The sequence below is a fragment of the Oryx dammah genome, unplaced genomic scaffold (genome assembly GCF_014754425.2).
Source record: "Oryx dammah isolate SB20612 unplaced genomic scaffold, SCBI_Odam_1.1 HiC_scaffold_12, whole genome shotgun sequence".
Lineage (NCBI taxonomy): Eukaryota > Metazoa > Chordata > Mammalia > Artiodactyla > Bovidae > Oryx > Oryx dammah.
The window spans coordinates 12,491,967-12,518,301 of record NW_024070196.1 but is presented as its reverse complement, the minus strand read 5'-3'; the positions used below and the strand labels follow the sequence as shown (position 1 = coordinate 12,518,301).

At 43.8% G+C, this 26,335-nt stretch overlaps 1 protein-coding gene across 3 annotated transcripts in view; it reads right to left on the bottom strand.

Moving 5' to 3' along the window:
* ZNF827 (zinc finger protein 827) overlaps positions 1–26,335 on the bottom strand; it is a 188,377-nt gene that overhangs the window by 9,614 nt on the left and 152,428 nt on the right. For all 3 annotated transcript variants that reach the window (XM_040250427.1, XM_040250426.1, XM_040250428.1), the window contains exons 9-11: positions 11,888–12,025; positions 7,969–8,140; positions 6,957–7,123 (exon numbers count right to left, since the gene is read on the bottom strand). In XM_040250427.1, the coding sequence (XP_040106361.1) occupies positions 6,957–7,123; positions 7,969–8,140; positions 11,888–12,025 (477 nt within the window). The remainder of the gene's footprint in view (positions 1–6,956; positions 7,124–7,968; positions 8,141–11,887; positions 12,026–26,335) is intronic.

The following is a 26,335-nucleotide window of genomic DNA, read 5'->3' as shown; positions in this document are numbered from 1 at the left end:
AAAGTGTCTGAGATGAAAAACAGACTGGATGGGATTATTAGCGACTTAGACATGGCAGAAGAAAAGATCAGTGGACTTGAAGATAATCGCAATAGAAATGATCTGAAATGAAACAGAGAGGAAAAAGTCACAAACATGAAAAGAGCATCCGTGAGCTGTGGGATGCCTGCTGGTGGCTTAATATAAGTTGAACTGAAGTTTCTAACAGGGTGGGGAGGGCAGAAAAAATATCTGAAAAGACAAAAATTTTTCCAAATTTGAGGAAAAACCATAAATCTACAGATCCAGGAAACATAATGAACTCTAGGCATAAGAAAGATAAAGAAATCCATACCAAGAGACATCATAATCAAACAGCTCTGCTGCTGCTGCTAAGTCACTTCAGTCGTGTCCGACTCTGTGCAACCCCAGAGACGGCAGCCCACCAGGCTCCCCTGTCCCTGGGATTCTCCAGGCAAGGACACTGGAGTGGGTTGCCATTTCCTTCTCCAATGCATTAAAGTGAAAAGTGAAAGTGAAGTCGCTCAGTCGTGTCTGACTCTTAGCGACCCCATGGACTGCAGCCTACCGGCTCCTCCGTCCATGGGATTTTCTAGGCAAGAGTACTGGAATGGGGTGCCATTGCCTTCTCCGAATCAAACAGCTCTAAATGAGTGATAAAGAAAAAAATCCTAAAAGCAGCCAGAGGAAAAAAGCTACATTATGTGCACAGGAACGAAAGTATGATGGCAGATTTCTCACTGGAAGCAATGCAAGGGAGAGGTAATGGAGTGACCTCTTTAAAGTACTGAAAGAAACAACTGTTAACCTGAAACTTTATACCCAGTGAGCATACATCTCAAAAATGCAGGCAAAAGGGACTTCCCTGGTGGTCTAGCAGTTAAGGTTCTGTGCTTCCACTTCAGGGGTCATGGGTTCAATCCTTGGTTGGGGAACTAAAAATCCCACATGCTGTGTGGTGCAGCAAAAACAAACAAACAAACAAACGAAAGACGAAGAAAAAGCTAAAAGAAATCATTACCGCAGACCCAAACTGTAAGAAATGGTAAAAAGAAATTCTTCAGGCAGTGGGAAAATGACATCAAATATAAAAACATGGATCTACACAAAAAGAATGAAGAACACTGGAAATTATAACTGCATGAGTAGACAGACCACCTTTTCTGACTATTTAACATCTCTTTAAAATATAATAAAAAGTAATTTTGTTCAAAAATAATGTATTGTAGCAATTATAACAGGTAAATAGATGATGACAGGAACATGAAGGCTGGGAGAGGAGAAATTATTGTGAGGTTCTTATCCTAAATGAAGTGGTGTAATAGCACTTGAAGGGAAACTGTAATAAATAAAAATGAACATTATAAACTGAGATCGATACATTGTTCATGTTCAAGAGAGTCAGTATTTAGAATGTCAATTGTCCCCAAGCCAATTCAATGCAACCTCAGAGTCTTAGGTTAGTTTAGCATTGCAACGGTAAGGAGACTGCTTCAGTTCCCTTCAAATCAGCCAATTAAGTAACTTGGTGATTGCAAACTCTTAGAAACAACCTTTATTAGGAAATTAAAAAAATAAGTCATAGTTTGTATATAGGCATAGTGGATACATCTAGTATATCAAATGATCAGCGTTATGCTTGTTTTTTAAAATTTGGCTTTCAACATTTTTCTGGAGTGACCATGAATTACTTGTCCTATTAAAACATGTGTGTAAAAGGAGGAAGGGAAAATATTTACCAGTTTACAATGTTTTCAGTGTTTCTCTTTGAAGAGCTGTAATTATGCCTAGAGCACCCAACTCTTACTTCAGTTGACAATTTAAAAACTTTTGCTCCTGAGCAGAAATGAACTTGGTTCCTGCACAGACAGGAGGTGACCTCACTTACTGACCCACGTGGATGGATGGAACATGCCTTTAACCCACATCCCTCCCTTGGTATCCGGAAAGCCAGCACCACGATTGCCAGTCTCTTATCTAAATATTGAATCAGTTCAGTCACATTTTGTAGACAAACAGAATATTTTTCAGTGGGGGCCCTGAGTCCCTGGCATTGCCTCACCAAATCCATCCTCTAAGACTGGTCTTACCAACAGAATATTGTGCATGATTAAACTAGCTTTTAGAAATAAAACAGATAATTTTGGGGACTTTGCTGGTGGTCCAGGGTTAAGATTTTGCCCTTCCACTGCAGGGGACACAGGTTCAATTTCTGGTTGGGGAACTAAGATCCTGCAGGCTGCACAGTGTGGACTAAATAAATAAAAACAGATAATTTTAATTACCATCTTTAAGAATAGCCTCAAGTACCCTCTGGCTTATGGCACTGGGGAGAGCTACCTAAATTAAGAAATGCGGATTCTCCAGGCAAGAATACTAGAGTGAGTTACCATTTCCTTCCCAGGTGATCTTCCTAACCCAGGGATCAAACCCTCCTGCACTGCAGGCAGATTCTTTACGGACGGAGCAGCAAGGGAAGCCCACTACACGGGAGCCACGGCAAAGCCTCCCGGCTACAGCAAGGGGAAACAAGCCCAGCCGTCCACTCTGTAATCCTCTGTCTACACAGCTTCCCTTCCCCTTCACACACCCCGCTTCTCTGTATCTGTAGCGTGTGAGCCAGGGTGCCCTTGTCAGCCCAGTCCAAGGCTCACTATGATCCCAGCAGTCACTGATCTTCAGCATCACAAAGATTTCTGGTGAAGGACACCTGTGCACAGGTAATGCAACCTCAAACTCAAGGATGACCAACTGAAGAGAACTTTACAAACCTAAATATTTTGCAATTTAAAATGACAAAAATTGAGCAACTGAGCCCAGAAAAAAATACCAACCCTCTTTCTGCCTCAATACAAATACCATTACATTTTTGGTGTTTTCATTTTTTAAAAAGTAAACATCTCAATTTAAAAATTGTTGCCATTAATTCCATGGTGGTTAAGAATAAGGACTTAAGATCCAGCATACCTGAGTTTGAATGCCATCTATCTCACTCAGGAGCTGTATGACCTGGGACAAGGTATTTAACTTTGTGCTTCAATTATCTCATCTAAGAAATGGGAATAATATCAGTATCTCATATATTTGTTGTGAGACTCAAGTGGGTTTTTATATGCAAAGCACCAAGAACAATGCCTGGCTCATGGTAAGCATTGGTGAAGACTATATTATTGTATTATAAAATATAACATACAATATTTATAAAATAATATTAATAACATTTTGTATTTTCCCATGCTGTTATATATATCTGACATACAGCTGGCTCTCAAAAAATTTATTAAAATAATTATGAATTAATTAAGTGATAGTATTGTATCTATGGAGTAAACTTATTCTGTATGCATGTGTGAACATGCTAAGTTGCTTCAGTCATGTACGACTCTTTGCACCCCTATTGCCCACAGTCTGCCAGGCTCCTCTGTCCTGGGATTCTCCAGGCAAGAGTCCTGGAGTGGGCTGCCATTTCCCCCCTCCAGGGGACCTTCCCGACCCAGGGAGGGAACCCACATCTGTTAGGTCTCCTGCATTGATAGGCGGATTCTTTACCATTAGTACCACCTGGGAAGCCTTAAACTTATTCTACTCTCCTAAAATATTTCCTTAAAATTAAATTTTAAATTAAAATTAATATTCTACTGGCTGCTTTTGTTTTTCCTACAGATAAATTCCCTGAAGTGGGATTACTGGGTCATGGTACATTCCATTTTCAAGGCTCTTGGTATATACTGATTAGTTTTCAAAAGTTCTGCCACTCTGCAAGCCCATGGCCACAGGAGGATCCACAGCTTCTGGAAACAGTGGAGACCATTATAAGATATGCTCCTGACTTAACAGGTGACACATAAGCCACTTCTGAGTTTTAGTTTGACTGCTAGCAAGGCTGAATATTTTTCCTGATGTTAAGTGATTAGTTTTTATTTCTTTTATTGTGAGTTGACTGTTCATGTCCTTTGTAAATTCTTCAACTGGAGACTCTAAGTGTTTCTAATCAGTTTATATGAATTTTCCATGCTGTAAATATATTAACCTTTGGTCATTTTTAGAAACACATTTTACAGACTGTGGTTTTTTAACTTTTGCTTTTCTTTTGCAAACAGAAGAAACTTTCCTGTGTCAAATCTCTTAGTTTTTTTTTTTTTTTCTTTGTGATTTTGTGTGTCACTCAATCTCTTACAAATCCTTCTCATTCTGGAAGTTTGATAAATATTCTATTTTCTTCAAGCCTTTCTAGGGTTGATTTGTTAACAGGGATGGGGTAGGTTATGTGGAATTATTTTGGTGTCAGTGTGACGTGAAGTACAGATGGTTGTATTTTCCAAATAGCTGTTCAAATTCCTTAATGCCATTATTGCAACATTTAAAGACTGCAGCAAAATTTGCATTGAGAAAGCACCAGAGGGAATATCTTCCCTTCCTGATGTTCTCTGCGGGAACAAGGAGCCAGAGAGGAAGAAGGTAAGGAAGAGTCAAACACTAACAGCAGACAGTTCCTCAAATTCCTGCTCGGCACTTCATTCACCAGCGAGTCTTGGGTAGGAGGAGCCAGTAAGGAAGTGTGAAGAAGGACATGGATTCTAGGGAGACTACATAAAAATCTGCAATCCATGAGAGCTTATCCTGTAGGTCACCACCTCACTTAGGTAACAAGAAAGCACTCCAGCTCTCCCAGGGTAGTGACACGTAAGATGCCCATTTTTATGACAGGTAAATGAAATGACCAGGCTTCCCTGGTGACTCGGTGGTAAAGAATCTTCCTGCATGCATCTTCCTGATACAGGGATCAAACTTTTACCACTGAGCCACCAGGGAAGCCCCATTATAGAGTATACATACTGTTTATATCACAACTTTGCAATCAGACAGCTTGTTGATTACAGATGCAGACTGACGTATTTTGGGGCAAATTCAAACACCCAAAGCAGCAGCTAGATACAAGAAACCCTCATTGTGAGACCATTAGCTTATAACCAGGGTTCACAAACTATAACCCTTGGGCCAAATTTAACTTTGTGTTTTTGTAAATCAAGTTTTAGTGGAACACTGCCATGCCCACTCTTTGACATATTTTCTGTGGCTACTTTCCACCCAATGGCAGCACTGAACAGTACTGACAGCAACTGTATGGCCTGAAAGCCTGAGATACTTTCTGGCCCTTAAGAGATATGCTGCTTAGCACTCCTAGCTTATAGAGCAGGATAGAACCTTATTCCCTAATAGCAGCACTAAAGGCTTCTCCTGTGGTAAAGGAGAACCTTCTGTAGTGCATTTCACTCTGGGCTCTCTGTAATAATAAACAGGAATCTTCCCCACTATCTCAGAGGGAACAAGATCTCGCCGTGTTCCTTGTGGCAATGAGGAGGTGAGTGAGTCTGCAGCGGTCACTCGGGAAAGTGAAGTTTCCAGTGACGACAATTAGGTGACCAAGTCCAACATTTCTCCAGGCATTAGTTTCTTCGGTTTCCTTGGGGTGGTGTAGAGGGGGCGTGGATTGGGGTGGGAGGAAGAAGGTTCTTGGCTGGGTTGAGGCAGACTTTGGGGTGGAGAGGGTTAGAAGAAAGTGTAACAGAAAAGAGAAAAAAAAATCTGAAAGCCAGTGGAAATGGAACCGAGGCTGGCCTTTCCCTCCACTGGCCACTCCAGAAATGCTGAATTTAATTTGTCTTGGATGTGGGTTTCCCAGCTCACCTGCTGCCCATGGTGCTAATGTGGTTACAGACAGAAAATCGACTGTAAAGACGCACCTCCTCGCTCAGCGTAACGGCTCTCTGCAGACCTCCGAGTCAGAGCTGCTCAACTTACTGACAAAAGCAAGCTTTTATTGCTGTTGGCACCACAGAGCCACGGCGACCAGTAAAGCAGAGAGAGACGTTTCTTGTCCGTGCACACCGCCAGCACAGCTGTCAGGGAAACGCCCCTTCCCAAATCCGCCACGGGCCGAGGACGCAAGGGGCAGATCCACTGCCTGGGGCTGCTGCTGCTGCTGCTGCTGCTAAGTCGCTTCAGTCGTGTCCGACTCTGTGTGACCCCGTAGACGGCAGCCCACCAGGCTCCCCTGTCCCTGGGATTCTCCAGGCAAGAATGGAGTGGGTTGCCATTTCCTTCTCCAATGGGGCTGGTGGTCAGCAACCTCTGCTAGTGGCTTGTAAGCAAAAGGCAGGGGGAGCTCCTCTTCATGGTCACTTAATGACTGCATGCTGGTGTCATCTGTAACCATCACTTGGGAGCAGGTGAGTGCATGGTGGAGTCAAATGTTAACATTATCAAATGGATGGCGTTAACCAGCAACGGCCTTAAAGGAAAGGAAAGCACTGGCAAGAGTCTTGGCTGCAGCCTTGAGTGGTTTAAGAAGCTGGTTTTCTTTGCGCTTGAACAGAGCTGCTGTTCATCGCGCTGGGGGGTGGGGGGCAGGGCTGCAGTCTCAGGGAAGAGGAGGGGAGCCCACAGAGCTAGGTGCGCTGGGCTCTGACCCCAGAAAGCGGAGAGGGGCAGCCCTCTGCCCAGGGTTGCCAGGGGCCATCAGAACAGCGTGGACACAGTGGGCTCCAGCAGGGAAGTGGTCAGGGCTGGTTGTAGACCTCGAAGAGAAGACCTGATCTCTGTGAAGCCTCAGTGTCTCCCTGTGTGGTACACCCACAATAATATGGACGGCGGAGGGTGGTTATAAGAGATCCAGGGTGCAAAGGCACAAGCCTAGGGCGTCGTCAAAGCTCCATGACTGTGACCTATGATGGTGGTGACTGGGATGAGGAGCAAGCAGAGCCTCTCAACTGCATCTGAGCCTGTGAATATGTCAGATAGGCGAGGCATCAGCCGGGCCAGGCAATGGCCTTGGGGCTACAGGGTAGCATCCTCTTGGAAGGAAATGTCACGGCGACGCGGATGCCCCTGTCAGGCAGGGTGGCGAGGGGTGGAGGTGAGGAGGGAGGGAAGGGCCGACGGTGGGGGGTGGTCACCTGTGTGCTTGGTGCTGATGTGCGTCTTTATCTCCGCCTCCTCCATGGTGACGAAGTCGCAGGCCGTGCAGCAGATGGAGAACATCCACTGCTCCTTGTCCACGTGGAGCGACATGTGGCTGACAAACTGGACGTTGAGCTCCGTCTCAAATCCACACACGTGACAGCTGTACCGAAAGAGAGAGGTGTGAGCTTCTAAACGGAGGCTACTCGGGAGCACGCGGTCCCCTCCCAAATCCCGACCTCGATGTGCTTTGGTGCCACCAGCGGACTAGGCATTAGGAAACTCCTCCGCTTTCTGGGACGGCTCGGAAGTGGTCACCGTGCCCGATGGATTAAATGCCCGCATAATGTAACAATCCCATTCATGCTATAATGATCATACAGTTAATTCAAAATTACAGATTCCAGATGCTCTACATCATCTAACTGGTTCCTCTGGGCAAAGGGGTGCAGGACAGCCTGGCCAATATATTAGTGGAGCTGGTGTGCCGATAAACTCTGCAAGCCTGGCAACCCGGGCTGTAAACAGCAACCACACCAAATACCGTCACGGTGGAATATGGAAGAAACAGGCAGCTCCAGGTACTAAAGGATAACACTGCGAAGAGAAAGGATGAAATACTTCCAGGGCTATTTCCTCACGGTTCTCAGACTCATTTTTTCCTTAGGATAATTCTCAGGAAGCAGTGAGTTGCTCAGTGATAAAAGTGGGAGCTTCCCAGCTGTAGGGACCTCCCAGCTAAAAAACCCCGAGCCTTCCTCTCTCCAGACCCCACCCCACAGCGCCAACTCCACGACCATTTCCCTTTTAATTAACTCTTCCCGGCCACCCAAGCCAGGAGAGGAATCAGCGCCACACAGGGTTCAATCCAAGCAAAGTCAGTGTTAAAAGGAAGCTCAGCCCTGAGGCTGAAACGAGACACGTTGTCACACGTGCCCTAGCAGATGTGCAGGGAGTGTTCGAGAAAGTGTGGGCAGCCCGGCCCGGTGGGCTCCACCGGCGGCTCACCTGTAATAATAAGGGTGCTTCTTCCCATCGCTGCCTTCGGAGGTGACGGCGCTGACGATGTCCTCGGTGTCCGTGCTCACCAGCTTCACCGAGTGGACGGTCAGGTGCTGGTTCAGGTTCGCGCGGCACTTAGCAGCATAGGGGCACAAGTGGCATTTGTATTTTCTTTCCTCTGGGGGAGAAGGGACAGGAGAAAACCCAAACCACGCTCAGAAATGAAAGCCCAACACCTTGCAAAAGGCCACTCAGAGGTATCCAGGTCAGGAGGGCGCAAATCTCATCTCCAGTGGGGACGAAGCGGACTCTCTAGAACTGTGAACATCTAAAGAGTCTTCCGTGATGGATCAAGTGGTAAAGGCTCCGCCTGCCACTGCAGGAGACACATGAGACGCGGGTTCGATCCCTGGGTTGGGGAAAACCCCCTGGAGGAGGGCATGGCAACACGCCAGTTTTCCTGCCTGGGAAAGCCCATGGACAGAGGAGTCTGCTGGGCTACAGTCCATGGGGCCACAAAGAGTTGGATACAGCTGAGCACACACGCACATAAAGGCTTCACCTCGTGGCTCCTACATTTATACTTTCAAAGATAAAAGAAAATTCCAGGGTGACTGCACCATCTGCTTTTTTCTGGATACCCACAGGCCTCTCTTCCTGATAACGTGAGCCCCATACAGGCTACAAGAATACTGTGTGTGTGTATCCAAGCCCCCAGGTGTATGGGTCCAGGGTGGGTGCTGAGCTGAGGAAGGCATGTGAATCAGCCTGCCCAGGGCTGGCGTGTAAGAGACACTCCATCATTTTCCCTAAGCTCCAGGCCTGGGTCAGTCAAGAAATAGACACAAAGAAAATTAAAGTGGGGGGGGGAATGAATCAGATGAAATAATTGAATTGGAAATTTTCATGGTACATAAATAAAATAAAAAACTTTAATTATATTTCTTAATAGAATCCCTTTCATAAAACCGACAATGTTTCAGGGCCATTTTCAGAGTGGCACTCTGAATTCATTTGACTAATCAAGTAAATTAAAGTAAAAGGAGCCGGGCTTGCTTTTAGGTACAGCACGAGATACCACATGGCAGCAGAGGAAGAAAAGGACAACTTCCTCTTCTGTCCTTAGTTCTGACTTTGTAATGCGGGGCTTGCCTTAAAGAAAATACCTGTCTGTCTTATCTGCATCAGGGGGTAGAGTGCAAAATAAAAGTTTTCCTGACACAAAATTTAAGGCATTATTATTATTATAGGTGGTCCCCAGTATCTGAGGTGCTGGTGGCTTGGGTTCAGGCAGGGCTGGGGAGGAGCCCTACCATGTAGAGAGAATAGTCTTTTCTTTAGAATTTTTGCATTTCTATTAATAAGCGAGGTTGTTAAGCTTTGATATTAGGATTGTTAAGTTTTGGTATTAAGGTTACAATTTCTCCACAAAGTGAACCATTGAGCTTTCTTTCTCTTTTTCCTTTTTTTTTGGCCATGACCCTGTGGAATGTGGGATCTTAGCTCCCCAACTAGGGATTAAACCCTCATCCCCTGCAGTGGAAACATGGAGTCTTAACCACTGGACCACCAGGAAAGTCGTTCATCTTTTTCTATCATTTGGAGTAGTTTAACAACATCAGAATTTTCTAGTCTTGAAAATTCTAGTCTAGGTTAAAAAAGAACCCAGCTGGAAAAGTTTCTGGACCTGATACTTTGTATTAATAGTGTCTCCACATCTTTCCAAATTCCCCTTTGGCAACCAGTTTATTTGAGGAGGGCATGGCAACCCACTCCAGTATTCTTGCCTGGAGAATCCCATGGACAGAGGAGCCTGGCAGGCTACGGTCCAAGTTTCTTCCCACCAGCTTTGGTCAGTTTTGGAAATTTTGCTTAAATTATCTATGTCATTTAAAGTTTTCAGCTTTTTTTTTTTTCCTTGCCACCGAGTTGCCTTTATTTTCCAGTAATTCTTTAATAACATCTGTATTAGAAATCAGGCTTCCCAACATAAATGTCCATTAATAGATGAGTGGATAAGCAAGATGTGGTAGCTATATCCATGGAATATTGTCTGTATGCATGCTAAGTCACTTCGGTCATGTCCAACTCTTTGCGATCTCTTGGACTGTAGCCCACCAGGCTCCTCTGTCCATGGAATTCTCCAGGCAAGAATACTGGTGTGGGTTGCCAGGCCTTCCTCCAGGGGATCTTCCTGACCCAGGGATTGAACCTGCATCTCTGGCACTGCAGGCAGATTCTGTACCACTGAGCCACCAAGGAACCCCTAGAGAAATATTACTCAGCCATAAAAATAAATGAAATTTTGCTATCTGCAGCAACAGGGATGGACTTGGAGAGTATTATGTTAAGTGAAATAAGCCAGACAAAGACAAATATTGTATAGTATCGATTATATGTGGAATCTAAAAATAAAGCAAAGTTATTTTGTTAAAATACTTTAACAAACAAAAAAAAAAAGAAGCAGACTCACAGAAATAGAGAACAAACTAGTGGTTACTACTGGAGGGGAGGGGAAGTTAGGGGTGGGGAAGTGGGAGGTACAAACTACTGGTAAGGGATAGACTCAAAGATGCATTGTATAACACGAGGAACATTTTGTAATAACTGTAAATGTATAAAAGAAGAGTTAGGCTTCCTTTCTCATTACTAATTTTGAATACTTTTGCCTCCTTTGTTTTTCTTAAACAGACTTAAAGGGATTTATCCATTTATGATCTTCTTCCTCGAATTTGTTCTTTTACTAATTCTTTACGATGAGTGCTAAGTTATTTTTGTTTTTCTTCCTTTCTAATTAAAACATTTAAGTCCATAAATGTTCCTCGGTCCAGAGCTGCAGCTGTTTGTTCCAGGTTTAGGTATGAATGTTCCCCTTTCATTCCTCCTAGATGTCTGGAATTTGTGATTTTCTTCATTTCCTTTGATCTGATTTAGGTAGGGCATTTTATGGACCCTTGGTTATTTTAAATTTCATTGAAGTATATTCAGAGAATGTGGCACACAGAAATTCTACTTTTTTGAACAAGTGAAAGTTTTCTTTGTGGCTAAGTATATGACTAAATTTGGTCTTTACTGGTTTAATATTTAAGATTCAAAATATTAAAAAATAGATATATAAAGAGAAAATTAATCTTGTTATACTAATACTGTTTTGCTTTTTTGTTTTGTGTGATATATAAAACTTTTATTTTATAATTTTCTGTTTGCTCTAAACAAGACACATTTGAATTTTTCAACAAGGCTGATCTTCAGTGTAAAAATTCAAACACCTCATTTTCTTATTTCCATCTTGCTTTCTGTTTGATTTTACCTCACTTCTTTTTGTCCTAGCTTATTATTGTTGCATTGATTAAGTTACTATTTACTGGGGTTTCCACTTCCCAACACTCAGAATCAACCATAATTCTCTTATTATGCATAAAGACAGACACTATTTCTCCACCAAGGTGCTCTTTCCCCTCCCTCCCACCTACCACAATGAGATGAATCCAATAAGACAGAGTACAGTCACCCACCCCCTATGCCTTCAAGACAAGAGCAATAAACTCCATAGAGTTGAGAAATTTCACCTGAACACACCTAAATGTGAATCTTTTCTCATCAATCCTCCTTGAATGCAACAGATCCTTTCAGTACAAATAAACAAATGCTTTGCAGAGCCTTATTTGAATGTGTCAGGTAAAATGACTTGAAAAGGTCAGGATAAAAACATTTATACCACTTCCTGGTTTAATTTAAAAAAAAAAAAAATTTTTTTTTTGTCCACACCAAGTGGCATGTGGGATCCTAGTTCCCTGACCAGGGAGTGAACTTACACCTCAGGACTGGAAGCACTCTTAACCACTGGGCTGCCACGCAAGTTCAGAAACACAGATTCTTGATCATGAAGAAGCCAGTGGTCCAGAGGGGGAAGGCCCCAACTCACCTGTGTGCAGAGACAGGTGTCGGGACAACGTCTGCTGTCGGCCAAATACTTTCCCACACACGTCACAGGGGAAGAGCTGGTCGTTGAATTTCCAGGAGGGCAACCCGTTTCCTGCCTCGAGGACTATCTTTTCTGTTTCTGGGCCAAAAGAAGAAAGCAGTGTGAGGAATAAACAAGGTGATGGAAACACATTTCAGCCTGGTCAACATTCAAGTTAATGTTCAACATTCAACTTAAGCCAAGGCTTCCTTCTAAAGAAGGTGGCTGGTAAACTACAAGCAACCTCTGGTCTTCATGCTCCTCTCCTGTCTCTAAGAAGGCCATTCTTGAAAACTGTGGTGGCAAATAGATCCCTATTTCAGTCAAGTCTCCCATGGTTTCTCTCCTTCCTCACCAAAGGTCTGTGGACCCAGCCCTTCAGCAGGTTGACAGCATGGCTTAGCACTCTGCTCCAGATACAGCAGGCACTCTATAAAAGGTGCTCAATGACTGAACGGTTGAGTTGCATGTTAAAATTCCGGAAATGCAGACTCTTGCCTGTGAGTGTGTGCTAAGTCACTTCAGTCATGTCTAAATCTTTGCAACACCATGGATTGTAGCCCGCTAGCCTCCTCTGTCCATAGGATTCTCCAGGCAAGAATACTGGAGTGGGTTGCCCTTTCCTCCTCCAGGGGATCTTCCCAACCCAGAGACTGAACCCATGTCTCCTGCGTTAGCAGGTGAGTTCTTTGCCACTAGCACCATCTGGGAAGGCTGCAGACTCTTGCCATCAGACAGTAAATCAAGAATGCCAAAGCTCAGATTCTGATGTAAAACCAGATGGTTCCAATCTCTTGAAAGGATTACACTTTCATTGTCCTTTACGCCCAAAATGTTTTGCCCTATGTCCTGGGTTGTGCAAAATCCTTAATGAGGAACCAGTGGTACAGAGACTCAAGGATGACAACTGTGTACTGCTTGCTATGGTCCGAACGTGTGAGTCCCCTGAGATTCATACATTGAAATCCTAATGTTCAAAGTGGTGGTTTTTCAGAGGTGGGGTCCCTGGAAGGTGATTAGGTCATGAGGGTGCGTTCTCACGAGTGGGATTAGGTCCTTAAAAAAGAGGCCTCACAGGGCTCCCTGCCCCCTCTGCTGTATGAGGACTCAGCAGGACGTAGGCAGTCTGTGTCCTGGAAGAAGGCCCTTGCCTGACCACGCTGGCACCCTGCTCTAGGAAGGCTTCCAGCCTCCAGGCCTGTGTGCAGCACATCTTTATTGTTTATAAGCTACCCAGTCTATGGTATTTTGTTACAGCAGTCTGAGTGGAGTCAGACTCTACTCCACATAAAACGCCCTCATGAAAGAGTATACAACCAGAAATTCCTCAAAGGTCTCATGATGCTTGGGGAAATGAGAGCCACAAGTTATCTGTAAGTAATTCAGAGCCATGAATGACCTACGTGGACCTTAATACCTTCTTCTGACATCTTAAAAAGGGTTTATTTTCTCATCATCATCCATGGGGTTACCTTTAATTTTCTCATCTATCCTCTGTCCATGGGATTCTCCAGTCAAGAATACTGGAGTGGGTTTCCATTTCCTTATCCAGGAGATCTTCCTGACCCAGGGATCAAACCCACCTCTCCTGCACTGCACGTGAATTCTTTACCAGTGAGCCCCCAGGGGAGGTCCATATTGCTTCTCACGGAACTTAAGGATTACACAAACACTCCTTCAGCAGTAAGATAAGGAGACAGGTAACAGAGTCACCAAAAGGGGGAAGGGGACACTTTCATGAGGACACTTGTCTGGGCCCACTACAGCTTTCAGCCTCACCCTGAAGAGCAAGACAAATAGTTTACTGAGTCAGTATCTTGTCCTTCATCTCAGTAAATTACTGTGACTGTTCCTACAGCACGGTGGTGCTTTATACAACCAGATACCACGTGGCCATAATTTTAAATGGTGGGAGGAACTTTCCATAAAATCAAGCAGGTGAAAACATTCAGACCACTGGGCAGAGACAAACATCAGAACAAAGAACCTGACTTCCCCCAGTTTGGTGAAACTGCTTCCCAGATACAAATACAGGCTTCCACCTTCATTTGGGTGAGTCAACTGGATCAATTTTCATTTGAATTCAGACTTGCCAGATAGTGTAATCTCAGGAAAGAAGGCAAATATGAATGTATGTTTGGAAGGGGCGGGGGACTGATGGTGAAACTGCAAAAATGTTTGCTGGGAGGCACCTGCCAGTAATCCTAACACTGATAAGGCCCATGTATTGATTGATCCGTGTTTGTTAAATGTGGCTCTTTGGGCCTCAGAGACAAGATTGAGTCTTCTTATTAGAGTAGGACTGTGACTACAAACCTCTGCAGGGGAAGAGGCGGAGTTGTGGAAGAAAGAAAGTGCAAAGGGAGCTACGGGGCACTGATATGTGAGGACAAGAACCACTCTCAGATGACTGTCCTTGAGTCCGGGCTGTGAGCATTTCCACACATGGCATGAGAGGGCATTTCAGTAGCTTTGAAGTGTGTAATCACAACAGGGCTTCAAAGAAGGATGGTAGTAATAATTATAAGGAGAGATCAAGAGGGTACAGAGTCTTCCACTACACTCCCAACAAGAATGAACTAATTGGGTCATAGACTGAACAAGCAGATGCAATTATAAAGAGAGAAGTCTCTTAGTAATTCTTTCAAGTATCAGTCACATGCTTGAGACACTGAAGCTTCATGAAAAGTCCAATTGCCTCCACTGGTCTAGAAAACGGTTAGAACCATGAAGGCTGTGCTGTGGGGAAGCAGAAGGACTGCCTGCAGACATGGTGAGGCAGGTGGGGGTGTTCAGCCCGGGTCAGCACCCCCACCCGCCCCGGCCTGGGCCCCAAGCCCTGTCCAGGGACCAGCTCCCCTCCCTCCTTGCTGTCTTCGTTTGCTTTGGCCACCTGTTGCCATTTCACACGCAGGAGCAAGGGAAGCAAGCCATCGCAGCCTCATCCCAGAACATGGGGTGAGGCTGGGGATGGAGGTGCAGGCGCAAGAGGGGAGTAAGAACTTTGCCCAAACACATACTGGAATCAAAGACTTGCTCTTCTTTCCCCAGAGCTGAAATGGAGCCCAAGGGATGCCACGTTCTTCCACGTTTCCTGGGGATGGTGTCACCTGCCTGCTGTGAGAGAAACCTCAGAATCTGTTTTGATTCCTCCCTCTCTCTGTCTTTTAGCACATCCAGTTGGTCACCAAAAGCTGCCTGTCTGGTTCGAGAGCGATAGCTGAATGTGACGGACGCCCTGCAAGGCCATGTTTTAGGACCACTGTCTGCCTTCTGGAAGCAGGGCTGGTTCCAGGACCATGAAGGCCTGGCAGCTGGGGCCACCAGCTCTCCAGGACACATTCCGGAAGAGATCCGAGCACTGCCCTGCAGCTCTTGAGGATCAAAAGTTACCAAAAATACTGTAAACTATTTAAATTGTGAACCCTATAGATAAATGTTTATAGAAATGGATGTGGAGGCCTATACTAATTTCTTTGCATCAGTGATACAGACTGTAGCCCTACATTAAGAAAACCACTGTGGGGACAAGTGGCAAGTGCCCCTAGGGTGCATCTTTCGGCTCGGTTCATAGTCACAGGGACCGTGCTCCATCATCTCCTCCTCCAGAAACCAAATGAACTGGCCTGGCTGCTGCTTAACTGAGTCATCATCGCTCACCAGGAACACTGCCAAAGCCTCCTAAACAGACTCGCAGGTATCATTCCACCAGCCCCTCCTGGAGATTCCCGGATGACCTTTCTGAGGCACAAGGCAGGTCACGTCTCGTCCTGAGTTCCCAGTGGCTACAACAGGCCAAACTCCTCCTGCACAGGGATCCTAAGATCGTCCACACACTGACTCCAACCATCTCCCCACTTCACCTTCCCAAAGGCTCAGAGGAGTGAGCGACTCTCCTCTCAGAAACAAGCTATTCCCTCTGGAGCCTTCTGCAACGCTTTCCAATCAACTATGCCCCCACCAGAAGCGACTCCCCGCCTCTGGCGCCTCTTCCGCACACAGACTCCAGCTCATTATCAAGCCCTGTCTCGGAAAGCATCTCCTTGGTCAAGCCCTTCCCAGTTCCCCAGGCAATGTGTCCTTTTACTTTTCTGTCCCAAAGCACTTTTCTTGGATACACGATTACACCACCTTACCTGTTACATCATGTCTACATATGTGCTGCTGCTGCTGCTAAGTCGCTTCAGTCGTGTCCGACTCTGTGCGACCCCATGGATGGCAGCCCAGCAGGCTCCCGCGTCCCTTCTATTAACATATTATATGCATCTTTTTAACACAGAGCACCCAGTGAGTTCGACATGCGACAGTGCTCAGTAATTATGTTCTCTGGCTTCCCCTCCCTATTAGAAGGTGAGTCATTGAGGGAGAGGATTCTGGAGGATTTATTTATTCATCCTGGGCATAGGCACACACCTGATACATAGCATGTGGGAAGTAGATAGTTGTTGAAGAAGTGAATGACTGAATGAAAGGACCCAAGTTTGGCAGGGAATAAACATTATTCTTATTTTATACTGTGAAAGTCTGAGGCTTGGAAACAGCATTAGTTAAAGCTAATGGCCGATTCAGGGTAAAAAAATAAGGCTACTTGCTTTCTGAATGGTGTCTTAACTCAACCCCAAAACCATGATTTAATGATTTTTATTAGAAATGTTTGCAGTCCTGAGCCATATCCCCAGAGGGCCTCTCTCCTTACTTCTTCCCAATAATAAGCTCCAGGATTATTCTCTTCAAGATGCATTCTCTGGCAGACACTGCTTTTTGGTTAACCCAACAGTCATTCTCAGCTTTCCTCTCCCTGTCTAATTCCCACTGTAGAGGCAGCTGGCGGGGGTGGGGTGGTGGTGGTCATGTGCTAAAGTTATGACCAAAAAAGGCTGTTGCTTTCCTGATAAAGAGAAAGATATACTTGGAGTTGGCCTTCTTCTTTTTCTTTCCTTGAACAGAGAGACAATGCCTGGGGTTATGGCAGCCATTTTGGGCATATGAGGCCTGAGGTGAAAGCCAACCTGTTAAGTATGGAGAAAGGGAAGGGTCCTGGATGGCATCTTCCAGTAGCTGAATAAATGGCTGAAACCACCCACTCTGGACTTACTTTTTAGATAAGGAAAATAAACCACTATTTGTTCCAGCCACTGTCAGTTGGGTTTTCTTTTACTTATAATGCTCTTAATTGAAACTCCTCCCATGATTACTCTTGAACTGAGGACTTTGGAAGTTAGGTCTGCCTTTGACAAGCTGTATTCCAAAATTCCTGTATACCATGAAGAACCCTCCATATTCACTGTCAACAGCAGTAAGTGTACAGCCAGCTGAGCATATTTCCATTTTAATGATCTTCTGTTCCCCTCAAAAAAAAAAAAACTTTTTAAATTAAGAAATTTGCTTTTTAAAAACTTTTAATTGAAGCATAACACATAACAGAAAAATTCATAACACTAACCGCTTTGTAATCAGCGCAAAATTTGGAATACAGATATTATTTTTTAAAATTTGCTCTTATTTCCACATTCCTTAATATTTGTTTCATTATTTTAAGAAGCTGTGGATAATTTTCTTCATTTCCTTTATAGCAAAATAGTTAATGATTAAGCCTGGTGTGCTGCAGTCCACGGGGTTGCAAAGAGTTGGACATGGCTGAGCCACTGAACTGAACTGATACTTTTTAATACAGTGTCTCAGAGGATTCTGTCTCCTACAAAGCATTTTATTTCCCTTTATCTTCTTATACTCTGGTTCCTGAGATATCCATAAATTGTTCCCATAAATTCCTGGCTACTTGGTACTATCTGAGTGGATGTTTTTCTCTCTACTTTTCTACCCATAATATTCGCTTTGAATTATCATTTGGATCTTTCCCTCTTCCTTAAATACATTTTTGTTTTAAGTGAAGTAATAACTAGGTATGCAGGAGCAAGCACTTTTATAGTACGGTTCAGATTATAGAAAGAGGGTATTTGGAGAGTCACTCCATCTTAGCAGTCCCAGTATAAGGCTCTTAGCTCCTCCCCTTTGTGGTGAACTGAGAACCCTCATCCATAATGATGAGGCTCAACAGCCAAGAGACAGGATGCCAGACTCGCCTCTTGTGATCTAGTGATCTGAGGGGACAGGTCTCGTTTTACGTACAGGTCCATCAAGTATTTCTCCAAAAATTCCCATGCGATAAACCCATCTGGTACAGATTGGGAGGGAGCTTCATCAAACTATGTGGCAGAACATTGGATCCAGTAGAGGACTCAGCTTTCTTTGACTCCAGCTCCTTCATTTCCAGGAGGATGAAACGAAGCATAAAATTCCAGGGCCTCTTCCATCTCACTGCACCTCACAACATGTACAGGTATGAATAAGAGAATCAAGGTTTCCAGCATAACTAAGGCTCAGGGAGGAACCTTAAGGATCATTTTGTTCAGTTCTCTCTTCTTACATATAAGGAAACTGAGGCCCAGAGGACTGAAGTAATTGCTCAGGTACCTGGCTAGTGAGTCTGAGAGTGGAGTGACCAGACTGGGTCTCAGTGAAGCTCCTCCAAGCCACATGGAATCACAGACAATGTTTACAACAAACAAGGAAGGGATTTTTCTTTCTCCTCCTGTGTTTTGGCTCAGAGTTTAAATTCTTGGTTACAAATGGACATATGTAATTTAGCAACAATTCAGAGAAACTAGGATTTATTTCCACCTCTCTCTTTTTTATTTTTCAATTGGAATATAGTTGCTTTACAATGCTGTGTTAGATTCTGCTGTACAGCAAAGTGCATCAGTCATATGTATCCATTTATCCTGCTTTTTGTGGGTTTCCTTCCCGTTTAGGTCACCACAGAGCACTGAGCAGATGTGCTAACCTGTGCTACACAGTAGGATGTGTATATGTCAATCTCTCTTCTTCAAGGTGTCAGCCTAGTCTATTTCCAGCCACAGAGAAGTTAGAGACCAGTAAGTCACGAAGCAGAACAAAGAAAGAGCAACAGGAAGGTCAAATGGGAAAACTCTAAAAGCCAAGCCCCTCTGAGGTACACTGCTTCTCTTTGGGCCTTTCACTGACATTTGGGGAACATTTTTGTTAAAAACAAACAAAACCTCTCAAAGAACAAGAGAGGCAAAGGAAAGGACTTTAGTTTGCTTCTCAGCTTTAACAACGTTTAGCTCCCTGACTGGTGTATCATCAGGCTTTGTTACTGTGTTTGTGTGAGAGGATCCCTGTATCTCCTGCCAAAATAATCCTCTCAAAGAACCATCTCTCAACCTGACTTTGGCAAGAGACATGGGGAGAGAGAAGGCTTTATTTGGTTAAAGTCGTAAGCAAAAGATTGGCCAAAGTGTGACCTCAACGCATAAATAACTGTCCAGATTGACTAAATCCGCATCAGCTGCTCAATGTGGAAGAGGCTCTGGGGCCCCTTGGGTTTTCCGTGATGACAGATGGTCCTGTGATTCTCTCTTTCATCATCAAGCCTGGAGAGTTGCGAGGCATATCTCAAATGAACTTCTGAACCCCCTGGCATTTACAGTCCATACTCTTCTATAGGTTAGAACCTATCCGGTCATTTCCAGGCAGGGCACATGGTTTTTCTGGTAAGTCTTTTCCCTGCTGGTTCTGTCCTTTGGTTTCATGGGCTTAAGACAAGCTGCTGCCTTCTGAGGGTTGCTTGTGACTTAAGGAGAGCCAGTCATGCTTTAGGACCCTTTGGGGGTCCGTATCTTTGAAGGGCTACAGTCCACAGGGTCACATAGAGTTGGACACGACTGAAGCGACTTGTGCCATGCACACACGCAGGATCTTTGCTACAGTGTTTGCAGTTCTATATCCTTTACAAATTTCTTGTATGGGTCATTGCAACTTAGGGTAATCTGGCAGGTCCTAACAGATCTTTATTTTGGGGGGGCTCCCAAATCACTGCAGATGGTGACTGTAGCCATGGAATTAAAAGATGCTTGCTCCTTGGAAGAAAAGCTATGACCAACCTAGACAGCATATTAAAAAGCAGAGACATTACTTTGCCGATAAAGGTCTGCATAGTCAAAGCAATGGTTTTTCCAGTTGTCATGTATGGATGTGAGAGTTGGACTATAAAGAAAGCTGAGTGCTGAAGAATTGATGCTTTTGAACTGTGCTGTTGGAGAAGAATCTTGAGAGTCCCTTGGATGGCAAGGAGATCAAACCAGTCAATCCTAAAAGAAATCAGTCCTGAATATTCATTAGAAGGACTGATGCTGAAGCTGAAACTCCAATACTTTGGCCACCTGATGCGAAGAACCGACTCATTGGAAAAGACCCTGATGCTGGGAAAGACTGAAGGCAGGAGAAGGGGACAACAGAGGATGAGATGGTTGGATGGCATCACGAGCTCGATGGACATGAGTTTGAGCAAGCTCCAGGAGTTGGTGAGGGACAGGGAAGCCTGGCATGCTGCAGCCCATGGGGTCACAAAGAGTCGGACATGACTGAGCGACTGAACTGAACCGAACAGATCTATTAGGTTCCCTACAACCACCTCTCTGCAGGTCTTGGTGCAACCAAATTTCCCTTTAAGATGATTCCAAATACTTTTCCAAATTAAGGGATTTTCCACTCGTCAAGATGTCAGATCAAGGAATAGCTAAGCTAGCAGAATTTAGCAAGAGTCAATCTGTGCTTGATTAAAAATACCAGGCAGAGATTTTTAGGTATAAAAGAGTTCATGGTCTTGATCTTTTTGGGGGGCTCATTTCAAACTTCAGTTCAGTTCAGAAGCCCCCATCTCTATATAACCTCACCTTATCAATCAATCCATTAGAAATTTGTAGGAATTTGGATGTTGCTTCTACATTTTTCCTCTACTTGTATTTCCAAGATCAGTGGACACTCCATAAATGCTTATTGAATAAATGAGACCATCATACCCCCAACATCATAACAGGCAAACTAAATGGCAACCAAGTTTTACACTGCAACATGGAAGCAAACTGACAATATTGATACAAGAGTGACAGCCAAGAGGCTTTGGTTACTATTCTTTCCAGTTACACAGACCAGTGAATACTTCTCTTCTTAATGATAATGATAAGATTTGAAGTCTTAGCAAATGCTAAGAATGCTCAGAATGTCCCAATGTTGAGAACATTCACAAAGCTTTGTTAGAGAACCATCAGGCCTGGGAGCTATCATTCTTGTGTCTTTGTGGCAGACACTGCTCATTGCTTACTCAATAGCTAACAGAGCTACAATTTTTTTCTTTAGGGGAGCACTGTGCCTCATTAAAAAAAAAAGCATGCATTTCCCTTCCCAGTTTCCATTGCTGGTAGGGTGTAGCCCTAAAACATGATTCTGGTCAATGAGATTCATCCTACTTGGGCAGCTTATCTTCATTATGCAAAACAGCATCAGAGTTTCTTAAAAGTATATTAGAACCTGCTATATAGCATAGGCTGCTCAGCTCCATGGTCTGTGGTGACCTAGAGGGGTAGGGTGGGGGTGGAAGGGAGGTCCAAAAGGGAGGGGATATATGTATACACATAGCCGATTCACTTTGTCGTACAGCAGAAATTAACACAACATTGTAGAGCAACGATGCTCCAATGGAAAAAAAGATCTGTTCAGAAGATAATGCATAATTAAAGCCATAGGCTTCGTGTATGGAGGATTTACCACTGTGCCAGGTACTGTATTATGCATGTATACATATTATATAGGAACTTATAACAGCACTACGGTGCAATACTATTGTTACCATTCCCATTTTACAAAAAAAGAAGTATCAGGCTCAGGGAAGTTGAACAATGAATTCAAGTTCTCCCAGCTGGTAAATGACAGCCTAGCCCAAACCCAAGTCTATATGGCTTCAAAGCCCAACCCCACAACCACTCATTACATTACACAATTATACAAGATCAGTGAAGAAAATTCAAGGGTTCTGATTTATTTCGCCACAGACAAATCTATCTGCTACAATCTCGATTTGTTCCAATTTAAATTTTCCTAAATTCACCAGCCATAAAGAAGAAGCATCAGGACAGCATAAATTTAAAGGGCGGTTTGTTGGGGCAACCCAAATACTGACCCCAGGACCTAGACAGAGAGAGACTGGTGAAATGTGGAGCCCCCACCTTCTTTCTCTTGCCTGACTCCTCGTGGGTGTCCTTCTAGGTCTTTACTGCTGATGGGTTGCTGGATATCAAAAACCTGAGCACCAATTATGTAAATTTTAATTAAATCCTTTCAGGCCAGCTTTCACTGGCCCCAGAATAAGACCCTACAATGGCTGTTCTTTCCACTTCTCTTAGAAAAGGAACAGGCATTCAAGTGTGGTGCTAGCCTACGACTATATTAGGTGATGGTGAATCCTTATATCCAAAAGAGTTTTCTTCTACAGATTATCATAAAGTATGGGCACATATGAGAACATCTTGAGGGCAAACATTACCACTGCTAGGACAAATGGGAGAATCATCTCTTTTCCCCCCTTGTATATTGCTGAACTCAGTGTTCCGCATTTATTTATTGAATAAAGGAGAGAATGAATAAACCAAAAGCAGATCAACATTGTTAAAAAAATTTAAACTTTCTAAAATACTCTAAAATAGATTTTAGACTTCCTAACGTAAGTTCTAAAATACTAAAGAATTCAATGTTCATTTACTTCTACGTGTGATTGTAGCCAAAAGGCCAAGAAGTGCGTTCATTTACAGCTAATACTATATGATGTGCTATGTATCATGCCTATAGAGCATTTTAAAAATATTTAATGTTTCTTTTTAAGTTCAAGTCACAGTCATTTCCAAATATTATCCAAGTAAGCCCCTAGGTATTCTGTCGTTCCCTTCACTGAGACTGGAATCCGCTGGTCGTCTCAATTATTCTAGCTCTCTTTTCCTATGAACAAGCCTTGATCGTATCATCCGTTCCTTTAAAGATTTCTAAATTTCCTTAAAGCCCTTATCAGTTTCCAGACACAGCAGTATTCTTGTGTGACCACATCCAGTTTCAAATTTTCAGTCTTTTCTCTCTGCTCTCAATCTACTGAATTCTGTATTAACAGAAAATATAACTCTTCAGTTTGTCTTTCTCTTGACCTTGAATTTCAGCACATTATACAATTTGTGTTAGATGATGGTAGATTTAACATTTGAAGGCAACACTCATCACAAATATTTTTCTCCTGGACCAGAAATACTATCTATTTGATTCAGCAAAGTTATATGCTTTTGTGTGATGAAGATTTCTGTTTGTTGGTTTTTTAAAATTCTTCTTCTTCAGGTAGGGCTTACCAATATGGGATTGGGAAGTACCTCTGTGAATAGTATTTTCCCATGAAAGTATGTCAAAATGACCGGCAGCATTGACAATGTGTTACCAATAATAATAAGTAACACTATTGGCAAACATTTTATTTTTAAATAAATAAAACAGGCTATCTCCACAATAATATGATTGTCAGTGATTTATTCATGGCCTGTCTTTAATTAGGGGAAAAGCTGTGGATTTAGATGTAGCTGAAAGAGGAACTGGGCTTCCCAGGTGGTGATAGTGGTAAAGAACCCGCCTGCCAATGCAGGAGACATAGAGATACAGGTTCGACCCTGGGTTGGGAAGATCGCCTGGAGGAGGGCATAGCAATCCACTCCGGTATTCTCGCCTGGAGAATCCCCACGGACAGGGAAGCCTAGTGGGCTACAGTCACAAAGAGTCACAACTGAAGCGACTGGGCACCTATGCATGCACGAAAGAGGAACTACAAATACAACTAGTTAGGATTTACTTAGCATTTATGTTGGGCTTCCCAGGCGGAGCCGTGATAAAGAACCCACCTGACAATGTGGGCGATCCAAGAAATCAGGGTTTGAGCCCTGGGTTGGGCAGATCTCCTGGAACAGAAAATGGCAACCCACTCCAATATTTCTTGCCTGAAAAATTTTCATGGACAGAGGAGCCTGGCAGGCTACAGTCCATGGGGTTGCAAAGAGTCAGACACAACGGAGCAACCGAGCACAGCAAACACATAGCATTTATGTTCTTCCAGGCACTATAGCTGCATCTTTTATTTACAGTGTGTCATTTAATCCTCAAGGCAACATGTTCAGGTTGTTCTCACTCTTATCCTCATTGTGTGCAATGCAAGTCACTTCAGTCGTGTCTGACTCTTTGTGATCCTGTGGACTGCAGCCCACCAGGCTCCTCTGTCCATGGGGTTCTCCAGGCAAGAATACTGGAGTGGGTTGCCATGCCCTCCTCCAGGGGATCTTCCCGACCCAGAAACTGAACCTGTATCTCTATGTCTCCTCCATTCAGCAGGTGGGTTCTTTACCACTAGCACCACCTTGGAAGCCATATCCTCACTGTATGGATGGAAAAAAAAAAATCAAAGCTCAGAATACTTAAGACATCAGCCTGGAGCTAAGATCTGAGCCCAGGACCCCCAGTCTAGGAGTGTGTGTGTCCTGGCTTCCCTTCCGCTCTGCACGTTAACATCCAGCATGTTCCTCAGGCACCACCTGAGGATCTTTGTTTTTGTGAAGGATCTTTCATCTCTGTTTCAAAGCAGAAAAAGGCTGATAGCTGATGACCTTGACTTAGTGGGTTCTAAGGAAGCCAAAGTCATGTGTTTAATTTTTCTCATTCCTAGATGGCAAGTGTCACTGCATTTTATGGTTTCAGATGAAAGTACAACCGTATCCAGCTGCCTTAGACACAAACATCCCTGTTAAAGAACAGAATGCAGCTACAGCATGGAAGGTCTAATGTAAATTTAATCCTCTGCCAAACACATATTTTATCCATAAGGTATCTGAAGAATTGAACTTGTATCTTTGCGACCCCATGGACTATACAGTCCATGAAATTCTCTAGGCCAGAATACTGGAATGGGTAGCTGTTCCCTTCTCCAGGGGATCTTCTCAATCCAGGGATTAAACCCAGGTCTCCCACATTGTAGGCAGATTCTTTACCAGTGGAGCCACCAGGGAAGCCCATTTGAAAGGTAGGGCATTACCATTAATAATATATTCAGTTCAGTTCAGTTCAGTTCAGTCGCTCAGTCGTGTCCGACTCTTTGAGACCCCACGAATCGCAGTACACCAGGCCTCCCTGTCCATCACCAACTCCTGGAGTTCACCTAAACTCATGTGCATTGAGTTGGTGATGCCATCCAGCCATCTCATCCTCTGTTGTCCCCTTCTCCTCCTGCCCCCAGTCCCTCCTAGCATCAGGGTCTTTTCCAATGAGTCAACCCTTCGCATGAGGTGGCCAAAGTATTGGAGTATCAGGCTCAGCATCTGTCCTTCCAATGAACACCCAGGACTGATCTCCTTTAGGATGGACTGGTTGGATCTCCTTGCAGTCCAAGGGACTTGCAAGAGTCTTCTCCAGCACCACAGTTCAAAAGCATCAATTCTTCGGCATTCAGCTTTCCTCACAGTCCAACTCTCACATTCATACATGACCACTGGAAAAACCACAGCCTTGACGAGATGGACCTTTGTTGGCAAAGTAATATCTCTGCTTTTTAATATGCTATCTAGGTTGGTCATAACTTTCCTTCCAAGGAGTAAGCGTCTTTTAATTTCCTGGCTGCAATCACCATCTGCAGTGATTTTGGAGCCCCAAAACACAACGTCTGACACTGTTTCCACTGTTTCCCCATCTATTTCTCATGAAGTGATGGGACTAGATGCCATGATCTTAGTTTTCTGAATGTTGAGCTTTAATCCAGCTTAGGTTGGTGCAAAAGTAATTGTGGCTTTGCATTGTTGAAATGTGCTGTTTGATATTGGAATACATTCTTAAATAAATATGGTTTGTTATACATCATTTTATTTCACATTTCTCATTTTATGTTTTTTTTGGCTAATGACTTTTCCTTGCTGTTTATTTTATATTTATTTTAAACTAGGAAACTAACATTACCCAAAAAGTAAATTTGAGTGATTTTCTTATTCAAATTCAAAATGGGTCATAAAGCAGTGAAGACAACTCACATCATCAAGAATGCCTCTGGCATAGGAACTGCTAACACACGTACAGCATAGTGGCGGTTCAAGAAGTTTCACAAAAGAGACGAGACCCTTGAAATGAGGAGCATGGTGGTGGGCCATTGGAAGTTGATGACGACCAATCAGCTTCGATGATCCTCTTACAGCTACACGAGAAGCTGCCAAAGAACTCAACAGTGACCATTCTATAGTCATTCGGCATTTGAACAAATTGGGAAGGTGAAAAGCCTCGATAAGTGGGTGCCTCGTGAGCTGACCAGAAAAATCACTGTTTTGAAGTGCTGTTCTTCTCTTATTCTTCATGACGGCAACAAACCATTTACTGACCGGATTGTGATGTATGACGAAAAGTGGATTTTTTAAGACGGCTGGGGATGACCAGCTCAGTGGTTGGACTGAGAAGCTCCAAAGCACTTCTCAAAGCCAAATTTGCAGCAAAAAG